At 41.5% G+C, this 21679-nt stretch overlaps 1 protein-coding gene across 4 annotated transcripts in view; it reads left to right on the top strand.

Moving 5' to 3' along the window:
* LOC139547023 (collagen alpha-1(XVIII) chain-like) overlaps nt 1-11970 on the top strand; it is a 159509-nt gene extending 147539 nt beyond the window's left edge. For all 4 annotated transcript variants that reach the window (XM_071356068.1, XM_071356067.1, XM_071356066.1 and 1 more), the window contains 9 exons: nt 2995-3126; nt 3425-3584; nt 4403-4467; nt 4756-4884; nt 5049-5081; nt 5513-5902; nt 6039-6236; nt 7243-7358; nt 9738-11970. In XM_071356068.1, coding sequence (XP_071212169.1) covers nt 2995-3126; nt 3425-3584; nt 4403-4467; nt 4756-4884; nt 5049-5081; nt 5513-5902; nt 6039-6236; nt 7243-7358; nt 9738-9951 — 1437 coding nt within the window. In that variant the 3' untranslated portion in view covers nt 9952-11970. The remainder of the gene's footprint in view (nt 1-2994; nt 3127-3424; nt 3585-4402; nt 4468-4755; nt 4885-5048; nt 5082-5512; nt 5903-6038; nt 6237-7242; nt 7359-9737) is intronic.
* The last annotated feature ends 9709 nt before the right edge of the window (nt 11971-21679 follow it).

Genomic DNA, 21679 nt, shown 5'->3' with positions numbered 1-21679 from the left:
CATCATTTGAGTCAATTGGAGGTGTATCTGTGGATGTAGTTCAAGACCTATCTTCAGAAAATCAGCCAAGACCTCAAAAAAGAAATTGTAGACCTCCACAAGTCTGGTTCATCCTTGGGAGCAATTTCCAAACGCCTGAAGGTACCACGCTCATCTGTACAAACAATAGTACGCAAGTATAAACACCACGGGACCACGCAGCCGTCATACCTCTCAGGAAGGAGACGCGTTCTGTCTCCTAGAGATGAATGTACTTTGGTGCAAAAATCAATCCCAGAACAACAGCAAAGGACCTTGTGAAGATGCTGGAGGAAACAGGTAAAAATGCATCTATATCCACAGTAAAACGAGTCCTATATCGACATAACCTGAAAGGCCGCTCAGCAAGGAAAAAGCCACTGCTCCAAATCCGCCATGAAAAAGCCAGACTACGGTTTGCAACTGCACATGGGGACAACGATTGTACTTTTTGGAGAAATGTCCTCTGGTCTGATGAAACAAAAATAGAACTGCTTGGCAATAATGACCATTGTTATGCTTGGTGTAAAAAGGGGGAGGCTTGCAACAAAAAGGGGGAGGCTTGCAACACCAGCCCAATCATGAAGCACGGGGGTGGCAGCATCATGTTGTGGGAGTGCTTTGCTGCAGGAGGGACTGGTTCACTTCACAAAATAAATGGCATCATGAGGCAGGAAAATTATGTGGATATATTGAAGCAACATCTCAAGACATCAGTCAGGTCACAAATGGGTCTTCCAAATGGACAATGACCCCAAGCATACTTCCAAAGTTGTGGCAAAATGGCTTAAGGACAACAAGTCAAGGTATTGGAGTGGCCATCACAAAGCCCTGACCTCAATCCTATAGAACATTTGAGGGCAGAACTGAAAAAGCATGTGCAAGCAAGGAGGCCTACAAACCTGACTCAGTTACACCATCTCTGTCAGGTGGAATGGGTCAAAATTCACCCAAATTCTTGTGGAAGGCTACCCGAAACGTTTGACCCAAGGTAAACAATTTAAAGGCAATGCTACCAAATACTAATTGAGTGTATGTAAACTTCTGACCCACTTGGAATGTGATGAAAGAAATAAAATATGAAATGAATTATTCTCTCTACTAATAATCTTACATTTCACATTCTTAAAATAAAGTGATGATCCTAACTAACCTAAAATGGGGAATTTCTACTGGGATTAGAGTCAGGAATTGTGAAAAACCGAGTTTAAATGTATTTGGCTAAGGTGTATGTAAACTTCCGACTTCAACTGTACATTCTAAGTGATTTCAATGGGAATTTCTACAGTCAACATTTTTATACTGTTCAATTCAACTTCAACCAAAAATAGTCAGCATTTGCATCAATTTCTGCATTTCCTGCACTCATTTGAGATCATTTTCACATTGCCACGTAGGGCTGCACATTATGGGCAAACAATCTAGTCCTTATTTTTAACCATGTTGCAGTTGTGATTTAGAGCAAAACACTTGGGTGAACTGTTGGAATCATGGAAATATAATGTTTATGCTAATTCTATAGTTAGAATATAATAGTGGGCACTTTGAATACAATGTTTGACATGACAATGAATGAAAATGCCAGGGAGGAGTTATTGTGACAGGGTAGGAACCAAAGTGTTAGTGTTTCCTAGGGGTCCCTATAATCTTTGGCTACATTGAATGTTTTCTCTTAGCTACTTCATGTAGCCAACATATTATTGCTTCGCTTCATTCCTATTTGATTTAGAAGATACTGTTGCACAAACAACATTCTGATTTAAGTCTACACCATCACTGGTATTATCAGGCTGTATAGCTAATTACGTTTGCTCTGACTCCGTACATGTATTAGCTAGCTAGTGATTAGCATTAGCGGCTAACCATTGGCAGCTAACAAGATTTAGGCTTAACTTAACAAGCTTAACTTGCTAAGAAAAGACAAACTAGCTGTTTGCAGTTGTAAGAAACACAAACGAATAGTGTAATTATAGAACACTAGTGGATTTATATGAAGAAGCGATGTGGAAACAGCATTGTTGTGATTAACATTGTTGCGTGTGCTGCATTGACCATGTAACTGCCAGTCTCAGTGGTTGAGGAACAACAAATGCGCTCCTTGAGTGACAGGGGGCGTGGCTAGATCTGTGTGGAAAGCAGAATGGAGAGCAGAGACTCAAGTAGTGAAGTAAACTATAAAAATGGACATTACACATGGAATATCACATTTAACAAACCAAACATTCAAATACCGTTCTAGAAGGTAAAGTAACCTCCCAAACCGGTCCATGCGTCAATACCGTTATATCCTAAAATAGGATATACCGCCCAGCCCTAGTCTAGTCTGTATTAATCCACTGCCTAGACATACGCTTATCTGTGACCTTGTGGGGAGTTATTTGTGTATCTGTATAAATGTCCTCTCTTTAGGGATCTACAATTGAGATACTGTTGTACTGTTTTGGTGCACAAACTCTCTCCTTGCAGCACTGCAATAAATATATCTATGTATAATTTGAGAACCCAACTTGATCATTCGGTCTCTGTGTTCACTTGAATCTCTGATGTTGCTGTTTGGTTTTTCAGGACCTTGCTAACACTACAGTATGAATTACTTACAGGGATATAGTAGCTAAAATAGTAGGTGGGTAAATGTTGGAACACTGGACGAGATGACGTAAACATTCATGCAAAAAGTGCTAATTTGGCACATTGCTATGAGCAGTGTATTAAGAAGCAGCGCTGCTTGTTGGGTCATGTTTTGGAGAACACAAAATTGGGGAGAAAATGGCCTAAATTGAATGTAATTGAGTTGTTCTCCAATCAAACATTTGTCTTGATTTCATTCATCTCTGTGCATTTTGCCTTTTTATTTCTCTCACCACTTTGATTTGGTGCAAAGAGCCCTTCATTGCCAGTCCAGATTCTTAAATGCTATTACCCTACATAATGCTATCATGCCAGGACAGAGCATTAATAGCTGTTTTTTCTTTGCAGAATGACCTGAAAGGAGAGCACGGCGATACAGGCGTGAAGGGGGAGAAAGGAGAGCCAAGTGGTGGCTATTATGACCCCCGTTTTGGAAGGCAACAAGGCCCACCAGGACCCCCTGGAAACCCAGGACTTATGGTAAGAACTTGAGAGGACATTACATCATATATTAATCTGTTAGGAAGGTACTAGTCAACACACATCTCCTGGCATATGTTTGTCAAATGATAAAACGTTGATACTGTACGATTCAACAATCTATATGTATAGATGCATATCATGCCTGTTTAAAGGAACTTGTCACAGCCTGAAATCAGTCATTAAGACTCCTTACGATATCTCTCAATTCTTGCTAACAACAATGGAAAGAGAGCCTTATAATGAATGGGGTACAAATTAAGTTCAACTTTTTTTTCTCCTTCATTTTTCATCACAGGGTCCAAAGGGAGATTCCATCACGGGCCCCCCTGGTCCACAGGGCCCACCAGGCTCCTCAGGGATTGGCTACGACGGTCGTCCAGGAAACCCAGGCCCACCGGGGCCTCCCGGGCCCACAGGCTCCCACTCACTACCAGGGGCCTACAGACCTACCCACCGTGAGTTTCCTAACCAGTGACAAACACAATGTCACAATACATTATTCAATAGGGTATACACATAAAATACGTTGGTGGTGGAATGGAGTGAGGTACAGCACTAGCCCATTCATAGACGGTAATGTTAAACATACGTTTATTCATGAATATGTCTAGTGGCAATGCTCCGGCGGTGCTCTGTCTAAACGTCAATACATCTCTTTTACGACGCATTTTGGAAACATTTGGAACTTAACTTTCATATCAGCGAGAAATAATACAAATTAAAAAAAGGTTAAATTACTACACACCTTTTATATGGCTAGGGTTCCCACATGGACATATTGTATTTCTATGTTACAGCGCTTGTTTACAGAAGACAAATGGGAGACAGAGGCAACCACCTGTGCTAATTAGCTATCTAGCGTGCTCCGAACACCTGTGTATGGAAGAAAGACACCAGAAAAGTGTTGTTACTGAAAAATACTGTTAGCAGCATCTGTGTTAAAACTGGTTGAAACAGTGTACACACAATAAGTGTATATTTTGCATTGGTGATTTTTTTTTGACGTGATATGAAATTAAAGGGCTTAATGTTTCTAGAACAGTATTGCAATTGAGAATCAATTCCCGTTTAGATGGAATATTTGGCTGTTTTGGCTGCCAGAGCCAGCCTGCCACTGAACATAACATATGGTCCTTGGACGTTTGACATTAAGGAATAACGATAGGCTTGCCTACCCTCCTTAACCTAATCTTGGGATAGTACACAACGTGCTTGACACTGTAAGAAGCAGCTATATTATATCGTCATTATCATATTTTTTTTTCCATCACAGCCATTAGTATTCCAGGCCCCCCCGGACCTGCTGGACCACCTGGAATTCCTGGTCACACCTCAGGGGTAAGTGGTCATCTCACGGTTTCGACATAGGCGAAACTGGTTTAACCATTCTGTTAGATGGCTACCATGCCGAAACCACAGATTGCTGTTTTCAGTTAAGTGGATTCAGTGGAGTGATTGCAAGGTACCTCAGAAAAAAGCAGAGGCAAATAAGGTCTATTTTACATTGTTTTCTTTTTGTGGTTGAAAGTCAGTTTATTCATCATGACTACTAAGATTCACTGGTTGTTTTTCTGATTGATGCCTGCAATCTTGTATATGTACTATAATATGTATTGGTCTCCCCAGGTGACAGTTTTGAGGTCATACGACACCATGATTGCTACTGCAAGGCGCCAGTCGGAGGGCACGCTCATCTACGTTGTCGACAAAGCAGATCTCTACATCCGAGTCCGCAATGGATTCAGACAAATCATGGTGAAGTCATTAATTTTTCTTTCATGTGAGACGTGTTCGTAAGGTAGGAAGCTGGAGATGTACACTCAAAGTTGGTTAAGTGCACATTAAAAGACTGTGAACGTGAAACAATTACCTATGCAAACAAATGTATGCACTTTTTTCATATTCTTATTCTATTCCAGCTCAGTGACTACAGTCCCTTCTACAGAGATCTGGTAAGTTGTATGAAAATGAGTAAATAAAACAAAGTCAATGTATGAACTTATTTAATAAATAGCTATTTGAGGAAACAAAGTCAGTCATAAAATCAAGGATGACTTGTCATCTCAAATGACCTGTGCTTAGAGTGTCCGCCCTGAGATTCGAAGGTTGGGGGTTTGCACTCTGGTCGAGTCATACCAAAGACTCAAAAAATGGTACCCGATGCCTCTCAGCTTGGCACTCAGCATTAAGGAGATGGATTGGGGGTAAGGCCCTGCGATAGGCTAGTGTCCTGTCAAGGGGATGTACTTGCACATCAAGCTGCCTCACGCTACAGAATCAGGAGAAAGGCTCTTATGGCCTTATGGGCCATTTTGGCTCAGAAAAGGCTTACTTGTCCAAGGCTTGCTTATTTTACTTAATCACTGTTGCTCTTAATCTCCAGGACAACGAAGTAGCGGCAGTCCAGCCTCCCCCTGTCGTCAATTACCCCCAATCCCAGGACCACTCGGCCAACAATGGAGCTGAACAATTCTCCCACGGCGGTGCTGCCACCCACCCCGTCGTGCCTCCTCCTCGCCAGCCTATTGAGATCCCCAGGCCCGCCCAACCCAACAATCGCGACCCCAGAGACCCCCCTCAGTATGATCCCAGATACCCCTCTCAGACTGACCCTAGGTACCCCCCTCAGACAGATGGCCGCTACAGCCCTGTGCAGCCTGAGAACAGGTATCCCTCCCAGCCCGAAAGACGATATCACATCACCCCCCAGAGACAACCTGTTCCCCCTCCAGTTCCCCAGCCTGCCGGTCACGTCCACACATCAGGGCCAGGAGTGAGTATCTTATCATCATTGAATGTGCCTTCAGAGAAAGCATGTATCTAACAAATGGTCTCATCTAAATTGTGTGTGTAGACCTAAGCCAAGCTGTTTGTATAACTCAAATCTGGGGGGGGGGGGTCCTGCTCAGCTCCACCTGATCGCCCTGAACACTCCCCAAGTGGGCAACATGCGGGGCATTCGAGGGGCAGACTTCCTGTGTTTCCAGCAAGCTCGTGCAGTGGGCCTGAAAGGCACCTTCAGGGCTTTCTTGTCCTCCAAGCTCCAGGACCTCTACAGCATCGTTCGCAAGTCCGACAGAGACAGCCTCCCCATCTTAAACCTCAAGGTGTGTAAACATATACTAAAGAAAGCATGAGTCTAGACTTTGGGATCCTACTTCTGACACCAAATTGAAGTTGAGTTTATTGAAGTAACCTATTCATTACCATTTCAGGAAATTCTAGAGATTATTTCAACACAATACTGTTAAGAATCAGTCATGCGATGCTACCATGGGTTTTCATTTTATCCTTGAGTCTCCTGGCCGTGGCTTGCTATATAAAGCAGGCAGACAGGCATCGAGGCATTCAGTTACTGTTCGATTGGATGTTAGAATGGGTAAAATAAGTGACCTAGGCAACTTTGAGCGTTGTATGATCGTCAGTACCAGGCTCGCCGGTTCCAGAATCTCAAACAGCCGGCCTCCTGGGCTTTTAACTTATGGTGCGACAAACAAAAAAAACATCCAGTCAGTGGCAGTCCTGTGGGCGAAAACAGCTTATTGATGAGAGAGATCGAGGAATGGCAAGATTTGTGCAAGCAAACAGGCAGGCCACAAACAGGCAGATAACGGCACAGTACAACAGTGGTGTGCAGAGCGGCATCTTGGAATGCACAAGTCACTGGTTCTTGTCATGGATGGGCTATTGCAGCAGACTACCACACCGGGTTCCACTCCTATCAGCTAAAAACAAGAAGTGGCTACAGTGGGCACGCTATCACCAACACTGTACAATTGAGGAGTGGAAATATATTGCCTGGTCCGACGAATCCCAGTTCCTATTGCTTAATTCTGATGGCTGAGTCAGGATTTGGCGTAAGCAGCATGAGTCCATGGCCCCAACCTGCGAGGTGTCAATGGTACAGGCTGGTGGCGTAATGGTGTGGGGAATGTTTTCCTGGCACAAATTAGGTCCCTTGATACCAATTGAGCAACGTTTGAATGACACACCTTATAGAATCCATGCCCCTAAGAATTCAGGCTATTCTGGAGGCAAAGAGGGGTCCGACTTGGTACGAGATGGGTGTACCTAATAAACTCGCCACTGAGTGTATATTTTCTCTCCCTCTAGGACCATGTGCTATTTAATAGCTGGGAATCATTGTTCAGTAAGACTGAGGGGAGGATGGAGGAAAATGCACCAATCTATTCCTTTGACGGCAGAGATATCCTCAGGGACAGTGCATGGTGAGTGTTGGTCTCTCAGACACGGAACAACAAAATAAAAAGTGTGTTTACAATGTGTATCTAATGCATCAAAATCCTAGTTGCTGGTTAGCTAAGGTGAGTTGTTCAACTTAGTTACGTCATTGTCAAACTATTCTCAGTGAGTTAGTAAATTATGAAGAAGAAAATGGGACAAGCTAAGTGTTTGCCAATGTTATAGTTTAAAGAGTTAAGGTGGCTACATAGATACTGTAGCTAGCTACGCACGTTTTTTACTTAAGTTTTTGCTAAGCTAACATTGACAGCTCTGTGTATGCAAGCTAAAATGCAAACAGCTAGCTACTTCAAATCAAATTTTATTTGTCACATACACATGGTTAGCAGATGTTAATGCGAGTGTAGCAAAATGCTTGTGCTTCTAGTTCCGACAATGCAGTAATAACCAACAAGTAACCTAACAATTACAATTCCAACCTAACCTAACAATTACTTAGCGAACAACATCCGTTTAGATGATAGATTGCAATAGCCACAACTTGCAGCTCAATAAGCTAGTCAGAGCAAAGCTTGCTAGCAATACCAGTCCATATCCCCCCCAAGCCTCGAGCCTAAATTGTAACTCTCAAAAAGTGTATATAAACTCAGCAAAAAATAAACGTCCTCTCACTGTCAACTGTGTTTATTTTCAGCAAACACACTTAACGTGTAAATATTTGTATGAACATAAGAATTAACAACTGAGACATAAACGGAACAAGTTCCACAGACATGTGACTAACAGAAATGGAATAATGTGTCCCTGAACAAAGGGGGGGTCAAAATCAAAAGTAACAGTCAGTATCTGGTGTGGCCATCAGCTGCATTAAGTACTGCAGTGCATCTCCTCCTCATGGACTGCACCTGATTTGCCAGTTCTTGCTGTGAGATGTTACCCCACTCTTCCACCAAGGCACCTGCAAGTTCCCAGACATTTCTGGGAGGAATGGCCCTAGCCCTCACCATCCGATCCAACAGATCCCAGATGTGCTCAATGGGATTGAGATCCGGGCTCTTCGCTGGCCATGGCAGAACACTGACATTCCTGTCTTGCAGGAAATCACGCACAGAACGAGCAGTATGGCTGGTGGCATTGTCATGCTGGAGGGTCATGCCAGTATGAGCCTGCAGGAAGGGTACCACATGAGGGAGGAGGATGTTTTCCTTGTAACGCACAGCTTTGAGATTGCCTGGAATGACAACAAGCTCAGTCCGATGATGCTGTGACATACCTTCCCAGACCATGACGGACCCTCCACCTCCAAATCTATCCTGCTCCAGAATACAGGCCTCGGTGTAACGCTCATTCCTTTGGCGATAAACGCGAATCCGACCATTACCCCTGGTGAGACAAAACCGCGACTCGTCAGTGAAGAACACTTTTTGCCAGTCCTGTCTGGTCCAGCGACGGTAGGTTTGTGCCCATAGGCGACGTTGTTGCCGGTGATGTCTGGTGAGGACCTGCCTTACAACAGACCTCAGTTCAGCCTCTCTCAGCCTATTGCGGACAGTCTGAGCACTGATGGAGGGATTGTGCGTTCCTGGTGTAACTCGGGCAGTTGTTGTTGCCATCCGGTACTTGTCCCGCAGGTGTGATGTTCGGATGTACCAATCCTGTGCAGGTATTGTTACACGTGGCCTGCCACTGCGAGGACTATCAGCTGCCCGCCCTGTCTCCCTGTAGCGCCGTCTTAGGCGTCTCACGGTATGGACATTGTAATTTATTGCCCTGGCCACATCTGCAGTCCTCATGCCTCCTTGCAGCATGCCTAAGGCACGTTCATGCAGATGAGCAGGGACCCTGGGCATCTTTCTTTTGGTGTTTTTCAGAGTGAGTAGAAAGGCCTCTTTAGTGTCCTAAGTTTTCATAACTGTGACCTTAATTGCCTACCGTCTGTAAGCTGTTAGTGTCTTAACGACCTTTCCACGGGTGCATGTTCATTAATTGTTTATGGTTCATTGAACAAGCATGGGAAACAGTGTTTAGAACCCTTTACAATGAAGATCTGTGAAGTTATTTGGATTTTTACGAATTTGAAAGACAGGGTCCTGAAAAAGGGACGTTTCTGTTTTTTCTGAGTTTATTATCACACACTACTGTTTAAAAATTGGCAGTCTAATAGTGCAGTATCTTTCTTTTTATGGCAAATAGTTACTTTCTTATTATTATAATGAATGTCCTCCAAAACAAAATTGCTTTGTTATAAATGTTGGTAGTCTTTGTATGTATGATATGCCAGGCCAACAGTGAAGGCACTGTACTGCAATTTTACTGTGAACTGGAATAGATTTCTTAAAATGTATCTAATAAAGGGATGTACCTAAGGTGATTAACATAATTTATTCTGAATTGTTTCCCTTCAGGCCAGAGAAATTGGTCTGGCACGGCTCTAGCAGCGAGGGTCACCGCCAGACAGATAACTACTGTGAGACATGGAGGGCAGGAGACCGTGCAGTGACTGGCCTAGCGTCCTCACTGCAGACCGGCCAGCTCCTACAACAGTTGCCCAGTAGCTGCTCTAGCTCCTACATAGTGCTGTGTATCGAGAACAGCTATCTCTCTCATTCCAAAAAATAAGTAAAAACCTGTCCCTGTTTTTTTGGTCCTAGTAAACGCAATACAATTATCCAAATAGGCTCATTCCTCTCTCCCATGCCTCCAAAACATGACGTCCTACAAACTGGTTCTGCAGCTCTTGCCTGGCAGAGAAGCTCGCCATTGTCTTCTTCATCCCTTCCGTAATGCCAAAGAGACGGGTCGAACATAAAGGTGTTTGCCCTTTTCTCAGGGCATTGGCACATATTTTCCAAGGGGTTGAACAAGAGAAGAGAAGCTAACTGCGGCAGCATTTTTTATTGTATCCATTAAAAAATATATATTGTATATGATATATCTGTGTTTTATTTTTATTTCTGTTTTTATCAATGTTACTTTTTAAACTGTCTTCAAATTTGGTATATTCAATTAGCTATACATTTTTTTATGTACCGTTTTCCACATTTTTGTTTTATTTTCATTTCATTTAAGGCTTGTGGTTTACTAAGGGGGCAACCTTTTTAAATAATATTTTAAAATTAAAGAAGAGAATAGTTATTTATTTTGAAATGAAGTTATGTGAGAACATACGATATGATTTGGAAAAGTAACAACACATGTAAAATGCCCTAACCCATATTGTAGTCAGCAGTCACAATATTTCATACATTTACACAGGCGAGGGCGAGTTTCATAACCTAATATGGAAAACTGTAAGTTGCAAGTATGAGTGTGTGGTTTTAGAAATGCATGTCAAAAGAGATTCTGATAAGAAATTCTGAGTTGATATCTGCTCCCAAGATAATTGTTTTATAAAAATAAGTAAATAGCCTCCCGGGTGGCGCAGTGCTAGCTGTGCCACCAGAGATTCTGAGTTCTGTCGCAGCCGGCCGCGACCGGGAGGCCCATGGAGCGGCGCACAGTTGGCCCAACGTCGTCCGGGTTAGGGAGGGTTTGGCCGGCAGGGATATCCTTGTCTCATCACGCACTAGCGACTCCTGTGGCGGGCCGGGCGCAGTGCACGCTGACCAGGTCGCCAGGTATACGGTGTTTCCTCCGACACATTGGTGCGGCTGGCTTTCCGGGTTGGATGTGCATTGTGTCAAGAAAGTGCGGCTTGGTTGGGTTGTGTTTCGGAGGACGCATGGCTCTCGACCTTCACCTCTCCCGAGTCCATATGGGAGTTGCAGCGATGAGACAAGACTGTAACTACTACCAATTGGATATAATAAAACTCAGATAAGATATGATGGTTCTTAGAAAGAATATTGCTATAATGTTATGTACCAGGTCACAAATATGTTAAATGTGATCATAAATATGATTTCTTTAAAATCCATATAGAACTTTTTTGGTTACTTGACATTTTACTTTTGGTGAAAACTTTTATATGTCCTCGTCAAAATGTGCCATGTTTATATCCAAGTTATAATGTCTGTAAAGCAGAGGCAAATTTGATGGAAGGTGTTAATCAAAAAAGAAAATCCAGTTCATAATAACCTACCATTGGGATTTGAAAATGTTTTGAGTTAAATTGTGTGCTAATTTCTATTGAAGTGGCTGCTGACTGTGATGGTTGAGGAAACCCAGATGCATTTTATTAAGACACTTTGTATTAGCCTCGTGTTGTTGGATTTCTGAGACTTTTTTGGCTATAGTGCTACTGTTGTCTTGACTGAACCAGTATTTTTATGTGTATGTGCTGTATCATTTCTCAGAGGCACTGAATAAATGTTTTTTTTCTTCCCACCTACACTTGGACATGCTGCTGCCATCATGTGGATAGAAATACAGCAGTTTCTTTTCTTATCCATGTTTGGTCAACTAGGCAAAATGTTAGTCATCAAGGAATACAACTAATGATCCCTGACATGAATTGAGATTTAGATGGATTCATTCAATCTAATGGATTGAAGATTCCTCTGCTAATTCCTCATATAAAGGGATATCATATCAGGCAAGTTTTTCAAAGGTCATGTTAGTTCATTTACAGCGAATATCAGTGGTTTGTAATTGTTCAGTGTTCATATTTGGAATAAACTACAGTTTCTTCAGAAAGTATTCACGTCCCTTCAGTTTTTGGATTTTTTTTGTCACTGGCCTACACACAATACCCTATAATGTCAAAGTGGAATTATGTTCTTAGACATTTTAACAAATTAATTAAAAATGAAAAGCTGAAATGTCTTGAGTCAATAAGTATTCAACCCTTTTGTTATGGCAACCCTAAATAAGTTTAGGAGTAAAACATTTGCTTAACAAGTCACATGAGTTGCAGGGACTCACTCTGTGTGCAATCATAGTGTTTAACATGATTTTTTTTATGACTACCTCATCTCTGTGCCCCACACATACAATTATCTGTAAGGTCCCTCATTCAAGCAGTGAATTCCAAACACAGATTCAACCACAAAGTTGTCCAATGCCTTGCAAGGAAGGGCACCGATTTGTAGATGTGTAAAAAAGAGCATTCACTGAATATGCCTTTGAGCATATTATTAGTTATTACATTGAACAAAAAATATAAACGTAACATTCAACGATTTCTAAGATTTTACAGAGTTACAGTTCATATGATGAAATCAGTCAATAGAAACAAATGCATTAAGGCCTTATCTATAGATTCCACATGACTAGGCAGGGTACGCAGCCATGGGTGGGCCTGGGGAGGCATAGACCTACCCACTTGGGAGCCAGGCCCAGCCAATCAGAATGAGTTTCTCCACAAAAGGGCTTTATTACAGACAGAAATACTCCTCAGTTTCATTAGCTGTCTAGGTGGCTGGTCTCAGACGATCCTGCAGGTGAAGAAGCCGGATGTGGAGGTCCTGGAGTGGCGTGGTTACACGTGGTCTTCGCTTGTGAGGCCGGTTGGACGTACTGCCAAATTCTCTAAAATGACGGAGGCGACTTATGGTAGAGAAATTAACATTCTGTTCTCTGGTGGACATTCCTGCAGTCAGCATGCAAATTGCATGCTCCCTCGAAGCTTGAAACATCTGTGGCATTGTTTTGTGACAAAACTGCAATATTTGTTTTCCAGTATTTGTTTTCAAATCAAATTTTATTGGTCACATAAGTGTTTAGCAGATGTTATTGCCGGGGGTAGCGAAATGCTTGTAATGATTTGTCCCCAGCACAAGGTGCAACTGTGATGATCATGCTGTTTAATTAGCTTCTTGATATGCCACGCTTGTCAGGTGGATGGATGGATTATCTTGGCAAAGGAGAAATGCTCACTAATAGGGATGTAAACAAATTTGTGCACAACATTTGAGAGAAATTGAACATTTCTGGGATAGTTTATTTCAGCTCATGAACATGGGGCCAAAATTTTACATGTTGCGTTTATATTTTTGTACAGTATAATTATACTTTGGATGGTGTATTGTTACATTCCCCAGTTTCTGTGTTTTGTGTTTGTATTTCAGGAAATGGCTTCCTGGATTCTCAGCAGCTGATTGGTCAGCCGCATCGATGATTGGCGCTCTGAACCCTCCCTCTCGTCAGGGGAAACAGCTGTTTTCAATTACCAACTATTTCTCCAGCTGGATAAAAGCTTTTGTCAGGAAGAGAGAGCATCTTTGATGTCCTGTTTTGGTTGTTGCCCAGTAACAGTTTTGTTGGAAGTATTTTGTAGCCGCTACTTCTGAGGTGTGTGTATTTTAAAAGGACTGTGATTATTGATATTGTTCACTTTATGTTAGTAATTATTCTGTTTTTGTTCCCAGGAGGGAAGGGGAAAGCACATTGGGAGTGCTTAGGCAAGAGGCCCGCGGGCATACATAACCCGTAGTATTTACTGTCTATGCACACTAGGTAAGACCTGGGCGGACCACCCCCTGTATTTTGGTTAGCACGCCAGGAGGTGCTAAAAGGTTAGGTAAATAGTGGGTGGGCAGGTAAGGTAGGAGAGGGGACTCTTTAACTTTTACTTTCTTTTCTTTGGTTCTGTCCAGCCCCTTTTCCACACATTACCGTGTTAAGGAAATAAATTCCCTGTAAACGGTAATATTCTCTGCCTCTGTCATCCTTACCCGCACCTACAATCACATACATCTTTCACTCCACGGGGAGTTGAGTGTAGCAGGGTGTTGCGTTCCCTCCAAGAGGCGTACGTAACAGGTATCAATGCACCAACTCACTACAAAGATACAGGCATCCTTCCTAACTCATTTGCCGGAGAGGAAGGAAACTGCTTAGGGATTTCAACCTGAGGCCAATGGTGATTTCAAAACAGTTTAATGGCTGTGATAGGAGAGAACTGAGGATGGATGAACAACATTTTAGTTAGTCCACAATAGTCACCTAATTGACAGAATGGAAAGAAGGAAGCCTGTACAGAATACAACATTTCTAAAACATGCATCCTGTTTGCAACAAGGCATTAAAGTAAAACTGAAAGAAAATGTGACAAAGAAATGAATGTCCTGAATACAAAGTGTAATGTTTGGGGTAAACACATCACGGAGTACCAATCCTCATATTTTCAAGCGTGGTGGTGGCTGCATCATGTTAAGCGGTATGTTTGTCATCGGCAAGGACTAGGGAGTTTTTCAAACTTGTGGGCATGGGCAATCTCATGTCTTAATTATAGGCTCCCCTGACTTTCTCTGTCCTATTTCTATGTTAAATATCAGTATCGACCGTCAGTAGGCCTAATAACCACATATTCAACTACCAATTTACTGTTCTCTTCAATTGGTGTAACCTACATTATTGTTCCATTTGTTTTGTTTACCTTTATTTGCGTCCCCTGTAAATGCCATCACGGCTGTTTGGTTGTTGCTGAGGATCATTACTAACAGTTGATAAAAAAAGTAATGTAATGTAGCGACCTGTATGGTCTCGTTGACTGGCCCTGACTCCATATCCGTCGCCAAACCCACTGGCTCCAGGTCATCTATAAGTCTAGGTAAAGTGCTAGGTAAAGCCCCGCCTTATCTCAGCTCACTGGTCACCATAGCAACACCCACCCGTAGCACGTGCTCCAGCAGGTATATTACACTTGTCATCCCCAAAGCCAACACTTCCTTTGGCCGCCTTTCCTTCCAGTTCTCTGCTGCCAATGACTGGAACGAATTGCAAAAATCTCTGAAGCTGGAGTCATATCTCCCTCTCTAACTTTAAGCATCAGCTATCAGAGCAGCTTACCGATCACTGTACCTGTACACAGCCAATCTGTAAATAGCACACCCAAATACCTCATGCCCATATTATTACTTACCCTCTTGCTCTTTTGCACCCCAGTATCTCTACTTACATATCATCTGCACGTCTATCACTCCAGTATTAATGCTAAATTGTAATGATTTTTTCCTCTATGGCCTATTTATTGCCTACCTCCCTACTCTTCTACATTTGCACACACTGTACATAGCTTTTTCTATTGTGTTATCGACTGTACGTTGTTTATGTGTAACTCTGTGTTGTTTTTGTCGCACTGCTTTGCTTTATCTTGGCCAGGTCGCAGTTGTAAATGAGAACTTGTTCTCAACTGGCCTACCTGGTTAAATAAAGGTTTAAAAAAAATGAAATGGTCATTGAGCGGAGAGCAGACCAAGCCGTAACAGTTTGAACCCGATGCATGGCACAATACTTGGCCGTGTCATCAAACAGTTCCATGGTTAGTGCAGGGAATAGACAAGGTTATAGCCTACTATTGTACACTATTCTCCCTAATATAAGGCTATGTACACTAATCTTCCAACGTTACCATGGGTTGAAGAACTGAATGTGGCAATTTTAAGAATGAATCAATCCACCGTTTTCTGACTTTTGTGTGTAAAGGCTCTCCAGACCTGTTTCTTATGATTCATAAATACTTTCCTAAACCTAAATCATCTACAAGATCACAGTAATTCTTTTAAATCTACCAATTGGTGCTGGAACGGAGACGAGTATGAATATATTCGGGATCAATCATACTTTCATTGATCCCGAATATTCTGAACCCGTTCTCTCAAAATATTCTAGTCTTTGGACAAAATTCGAACTAAAAGGTGCACCGTATTTAAAGGGAACGCTTCAGGGAGTGAACGTTATTTATAATAAGGGGTTACATGGAGGAAATTGGAGCTCTGAAATGCAAATGCCTGGCCCTCCCTTCAGCAAAATATATTTTATCTGAACCCTCCCTGAACGCTTGAAAAAAGAGAACACGCCTACCGTTTAGCTTCACTTCTTGGACAGACCAGCCTTAGATATGCAGTTTTGTTCTTCGTCCTGTAAGCATTAGACGGCAACACAGGAATTTTGATGGCACACAGGGCTGCATCCAAGAAGGTTGTGGGTTTGCAGACCATGCATTTCTACATCATTTAACATATCAGCAGAATCTGTATCACCACACAAATTTTCAAAATGACAGGTTAAGAATGGACTATAGGCCTTTGTGTTCATCTTATATTTCTTTAATGCCAAATCAGTTTGTCTTGTTTGCAACCAAACTGTCTTTGTTTACAAATAATTTCATCTGAGACGTCATTAGAAATTTGAGCATGTTACATTCAAAAGTTAGGCCTACCTTTCCACCCCAGACAGAGTAGGCCTACCAACGCAGAACAATGTCAGCTTTAACTGCTGGCTACTCTTCCTTTGCTTAACCCAATGAGAGAAGGTCACAAGTGTTTCCCCAAAAACTGTCTGGGTTTAAACAGGTTGTGTTTTCCTGGCATCCACCAAACCCAGATTTGTCTGTCAGACTGCCAGATGGTGTAATAATGAATCACTCCAGAGAAAGCGTTTCTGCTGCTCCAGAGTCCACTGGCGGCAAATTTTACACCACTCCAGCAGATGCTTGGCATTGCGCGTGGTGATCTTAGGCTGCTCGGCTATGGAAACCCATTTCATTAAGTTTGGAACTAGTGAATGTTGCAACCGAGGATAGACGATTTTTACGCGCTATGCACTTCTGCACTCGGCAGTCCCGTTCTGTGAGCTTGTGTGGTCTACCACTTCAGGGCTGAGCCGTTGTTGCTCCTAGATGTTTCCACTTCACAATAACAGCACTTACAGTTGACCGGGGCAGCTCTAGCAGGGCAGAAGTTTGACAAACTGGCTTGTTGGAAGGCTGGCATCCTATGATGGTGCCACGTTGAATGTCACTGAGCTCTTCAGTAAGGCCATTCTACTGCCATTGTTTCTCTATGGAGATTGCATGGCTGTGTGCTTGATTTTATACACCTGTCCGCAATGTATGTGGCTGAAATAGCCAAATACACTAATTTGAAGGGGTATCCACATACTTTGTATATTGTATATCTCTATATGCATCCAAGTCACGTCTTTCCTGGGTATTTTACAGCTTGTTTCTAACATAAAGCATTGCAGACCAAAGTGCTGTAAGAGATCACATTCTATAATTAGATCCGTTTTAAGCTTAAGCTAACTTGGGTAGGCTTATGCTTTCTGACATTTTCTTTATTGCCATTGGAATACCCTCTCATACCCCCTCAATTCGAGTCTTGGTTTTAACTTAACAGCTCTTCACTGACATGGAGGTAGGCTATTTAACCCTTCGCCGTGTACTATCACATATCTGTGATCATTGTAGAGTTGTTCCTGCAGTGTACTAACGCAAATATGGGATTAGAATAATAATGGAAAAATTGATGTAGTAAATGTATCACTAGCCACTTTAAACAATGGCACTTTATATAATGTTTACATACCCTACATTACTCAGCTCATATGTATATACTGTACACTATACCATCAACTGCATCTTGCCTATGCCGTCCTTGTTCTCTAACGCAGTCTTATGAGAGGGCAATGTGAATCCATGAGTGATTGGAGAGGAAATTACTTAAGTTAAGATTTAAAACTTGAATGATAGAGCAGACTGATGAAATTAAGCTATATGTTTATTAATAATGAAATAAAATGTAAATATAAATGTTGCATGTTGCGTTAATATTTTTGTTCAGTATATATTCCACAGACCCTAGTGAGTAATCCCAATCCCACTTTTACTTCTGCGCAAATAATTGTTTTTCTTGTACAGCTACTGTATATTTGTACCATATAGTGTACAGGCACCCCATGTTAAGCTGTTTGACCACAGTAAAAGGTCAGCAACACTCTGTATTATTCAAAGCCCCATGAAATGAAACCATCTATACATTCTACGGACCCTACTGAGTATTCCCTACAATACTTTTACTGCGGCACCCAGAATAGTTTTTGGTGGGGTAATTGAAGTTGAAGATTCCTGGTGTTTGTGACGCCTGTCGTTTGGGGCGACGCAGACCCGGCTGAGAGCGTGGTGAAACAGAGGTGACACAGTCTTTCTTTACCTGACAAAGTAAGGTTAGGACATATGAGTTAAGCTATTAGAGCTTTGTGCCGAATCCACTGCAGTGTTATAGGTCACATTTATGGGCATGTCACAGCAGAGTGTCGGAGGGAGATTGCAAGATGCGGGAAGTGTGCAGGAGGACATGGGACAGAGGAATGTGTAGTTTTGGTGGGAAAAGTGTGTCAACTGTAGGGGTGCCTATGTTGCTGGGGATTGGCGGTGTCCGGTGTGAGAGAGGGAGGTTAAGGTGGCCAGGGTCAGAGTAGTGCAGAAGGTGTCGTATGCTGAGGATGTGAAGAAAGTAGAGGAGAGTGGATCAAGGGTGAGGGATTCTGAGAGGATCCTTCTGAATAGTAGATCTGTGCCAGAACAGAGGGATAGGCCAATGAGTGATATATGTTTCAGTAAGGTTGGCTTCTTGGCATTCATAGCCATGGTTGGGTAGGTTACTTTCTAAATTTAATCCGATACTAGTTATCTGTCCAAAATTGTCATCAGTAACATCATTTTTGGGTTACCCAAACTCAGTAATGTAATCTGATTCAATTCTGTTACTTATACAGTAGATTACTTTCCCAACTTCTTTGGGCTGCAAGCCCGAAGTCGGGCACAATATGACAACAGCCGCGAAATGTGCAGGGCGCGAAATTCAAAATATATTTTTTAGAAATATTTAACTTTCACACATTAACAAGTCCAATACCGCAAATGAAAGATAAACATCTTGTGAATCCAGCCAACATGTCCGATTTTTTAAATGTTTTACAGCGAAAACACCACGTATATTTATGTTAGCTCACCACCAAATACAAAAAAGCACAGACATTTTTCACAGCACAGGTGGCTTGCACAAAACCAACCAAACTAACCAAGAACCAACCAAACTAACCAAGAAACAACTTCATCAGATGACAATCTTATAACATGTTATACAATAAATCTATGTTTTGTTCGAAAAATTTGCATATTTGAGGTGTAAATCATAGTTTTACATTGCAGCTACAATCGGAAATAGCACCGAAGCAGCTAGAACAATTACAGAGACCAAATTGAAATACCTAAATACTCATCATAAAACATTTATGAAAAATACATGGTGTACAGCAAATGAAAGACAAACATCTTGTGAATCCAGCCAATATTTCCGATTCTTTAAGTGTTTTACAGCAAACACAATATAGCATTATATTAGCTTACTACAATAGCCAACCACACAACAGCAGCGATAGCGACAAAACCAGCAAAAGATATTAATTATTTCACTAACCTTCATAAACTTCATCAGATGACAGTCCTATAACATCATATTACACAATACATATATGGTTTGTTCGAAAATTTGCATATTTAGAGCTGAAATCCGTGGTTATACATTGTGAAAACGTAGCAAATATTTTCCAGAATCTCCGGATATATTTCTGACACTCACCTATTCTGACCAAATAACTAATCATAAACGTTACTAAAAAATACTTGTTGTACAGCAAATGATAGATACACTAGTTCTTAATGCAATCGCCATGTTAGAATTCTAAAAATAACTTTAGTACGACATGCAGCTTACGTTATAGCGAGACAGCGCCAAAGATCAAGGCGGAAAACGCAACAACACATTTTCGACAGAAATAGGAAATAACATCATAAATGGGTCCTACTTTTGTTGAGCTTCCATCAGAATCTTGTACAAGTGGTCCTTTGTCCAGAACAATCGTTGTTTGGATTTAGAATGTCCTTTTTCCCTCTCGAATTTGCAAGCAAAACTTGCCAAGTGGCGCGAAGCTGTCCATCGTCAACAAACGCAGAGAACGGAACACACCAAAACTCCCGAATAAATTTCAATAATCTGATTAAACTATATTGAAAAAACAGACTTTACGATGATATTGTCACATTTATCAAATAATATCAAAGCCGGAGATATTAGCCGTCTATAACAAAAGCTTTTCAGAAGCCAATGCGGAAGTCCTTTCCGCGTCTTCCTGAACAAAGGAAATTGGGGTCCTGTCATTCCAAGCTCTCTCTTTTGACCATAGAAATATATATACACTCCATTTCACCTCTCACAGCCTATTGACATCTAGTGGAAGGCGTATGAAGTGCATGTATACTAATAGATTTCAAGCAAATGATTAGGGAGGCCCTGGAACAGAGCCTCGATTTCAGATTTTTCACTTTCTGACAGGAAGTTTGCTGCAAAATGAGTTCTGTTTTACTCACAGATATAATTCAAACGGTTTTAGAAACTTGAGAGTGTTTTCTATCCAATAGTAATAATAATATGCATATTGTACGAGCAAGAATTGAGTACGAGGCCGTTTGAAATGGGCACCTTTTATCCAAGCTACTCAATACTGCCCCTGCAGCCATAAGAAGTGTTAAGAGGCGCAGAATAAATCAATGTTAAAGTTTACATAGCTGGCCATATATGGATGTTAAATTTAACTTTACGGGTTGGTTCTGTAGGCTTCTCCTAACCCATCGCTTTCTACTACATATAATAATACGATGAAACTATATATTTACATTAAAAACCAAAGTCTATCAGAATTCCAGTCATTCCAATACATGTTATACCCCTTGACCTTCAAGAATAGGACTTGGAAATATGGAAGAATAGATTAGCCAAATTGTTTTACCTGAGCATGACCTCAAAACTAAGGACTTATTAGCCAGCCCTACTCTGTTGTTTATGATTTTGTTGTCATGGAGGACTGGTTGGGCTCATTGATTCGAGTTGAAAAATAAATGCTGTGCTCATGGAATGGCATGCTTTGAGCACTACTGAAAAGTTCAATTTACATATGAAAAATTAATGCCATTTGCTATAGGCCTATTGTTTACCATTTGGTTGGTGACACTTGGATATCTTGATAATATGCAGCTGTTTAAAGGGCAAATCCACAGATGAAACAATAACAAAACGGTAGTCTGCCTCAGTTTTGGTAAAAAGCTGAGGGATGGGCCTGGAGAAATGTAACCACTCTCAGATTAATAGACAGCTATGGATGCAAGGGTTAACCATCCATTATCTAAAACATATTGTTTTAACCATGTTATGAGGCTATACAGTGTTTGTTCACATTTCCAATGTTTACAAACATTGGAGTAAAACAAGCTTATATTTTGGGTTATCATGGAATGTGACAGTTGAACTAAGCTCATGAGGCATTTATAATTTATATTCTTCAAGAATCAATGGATATATATATCAAAAGTGTGCAAGTTTGAGCATGTGTCCATTAGGCCTATGGATATATTTTTTTATCAGCATGAATTAGATTGAGCAATAAAAGCCCCACTTTTACTCCATAGGCTTGGATTCCGCACTATGCAGCTGTTGTAAGAGCGCATATTTCACTGGCTTTCCACTGGTTTCAAAAACAAGAATTGGTAGGCTGCATGAATTCAACCATTATTGCGTTCAAATACAGATGTAGATTTGAGAACAGCCATCCACAACAACCACAATCC

The sequence above is a fragment of the Salvelinus alpinus genome, chromosome 20 (genome assembly GCF_045679555.1).
Source record: "Salvelinus alpinus chromosome 20, SLU_Salpinus.1, whole genome shotgun sequence".
In the NCBI taxonomy this organism is placed as follows: Eukaryota; Metazoa; Chordata; class Actinopteri; order Salmoniformes; family Salmonidae; genus Salvelinus; species Salvelinus alpinus.
This window is presented reverse-complemented; position numbering and strand designations above follow the sequence as displayed.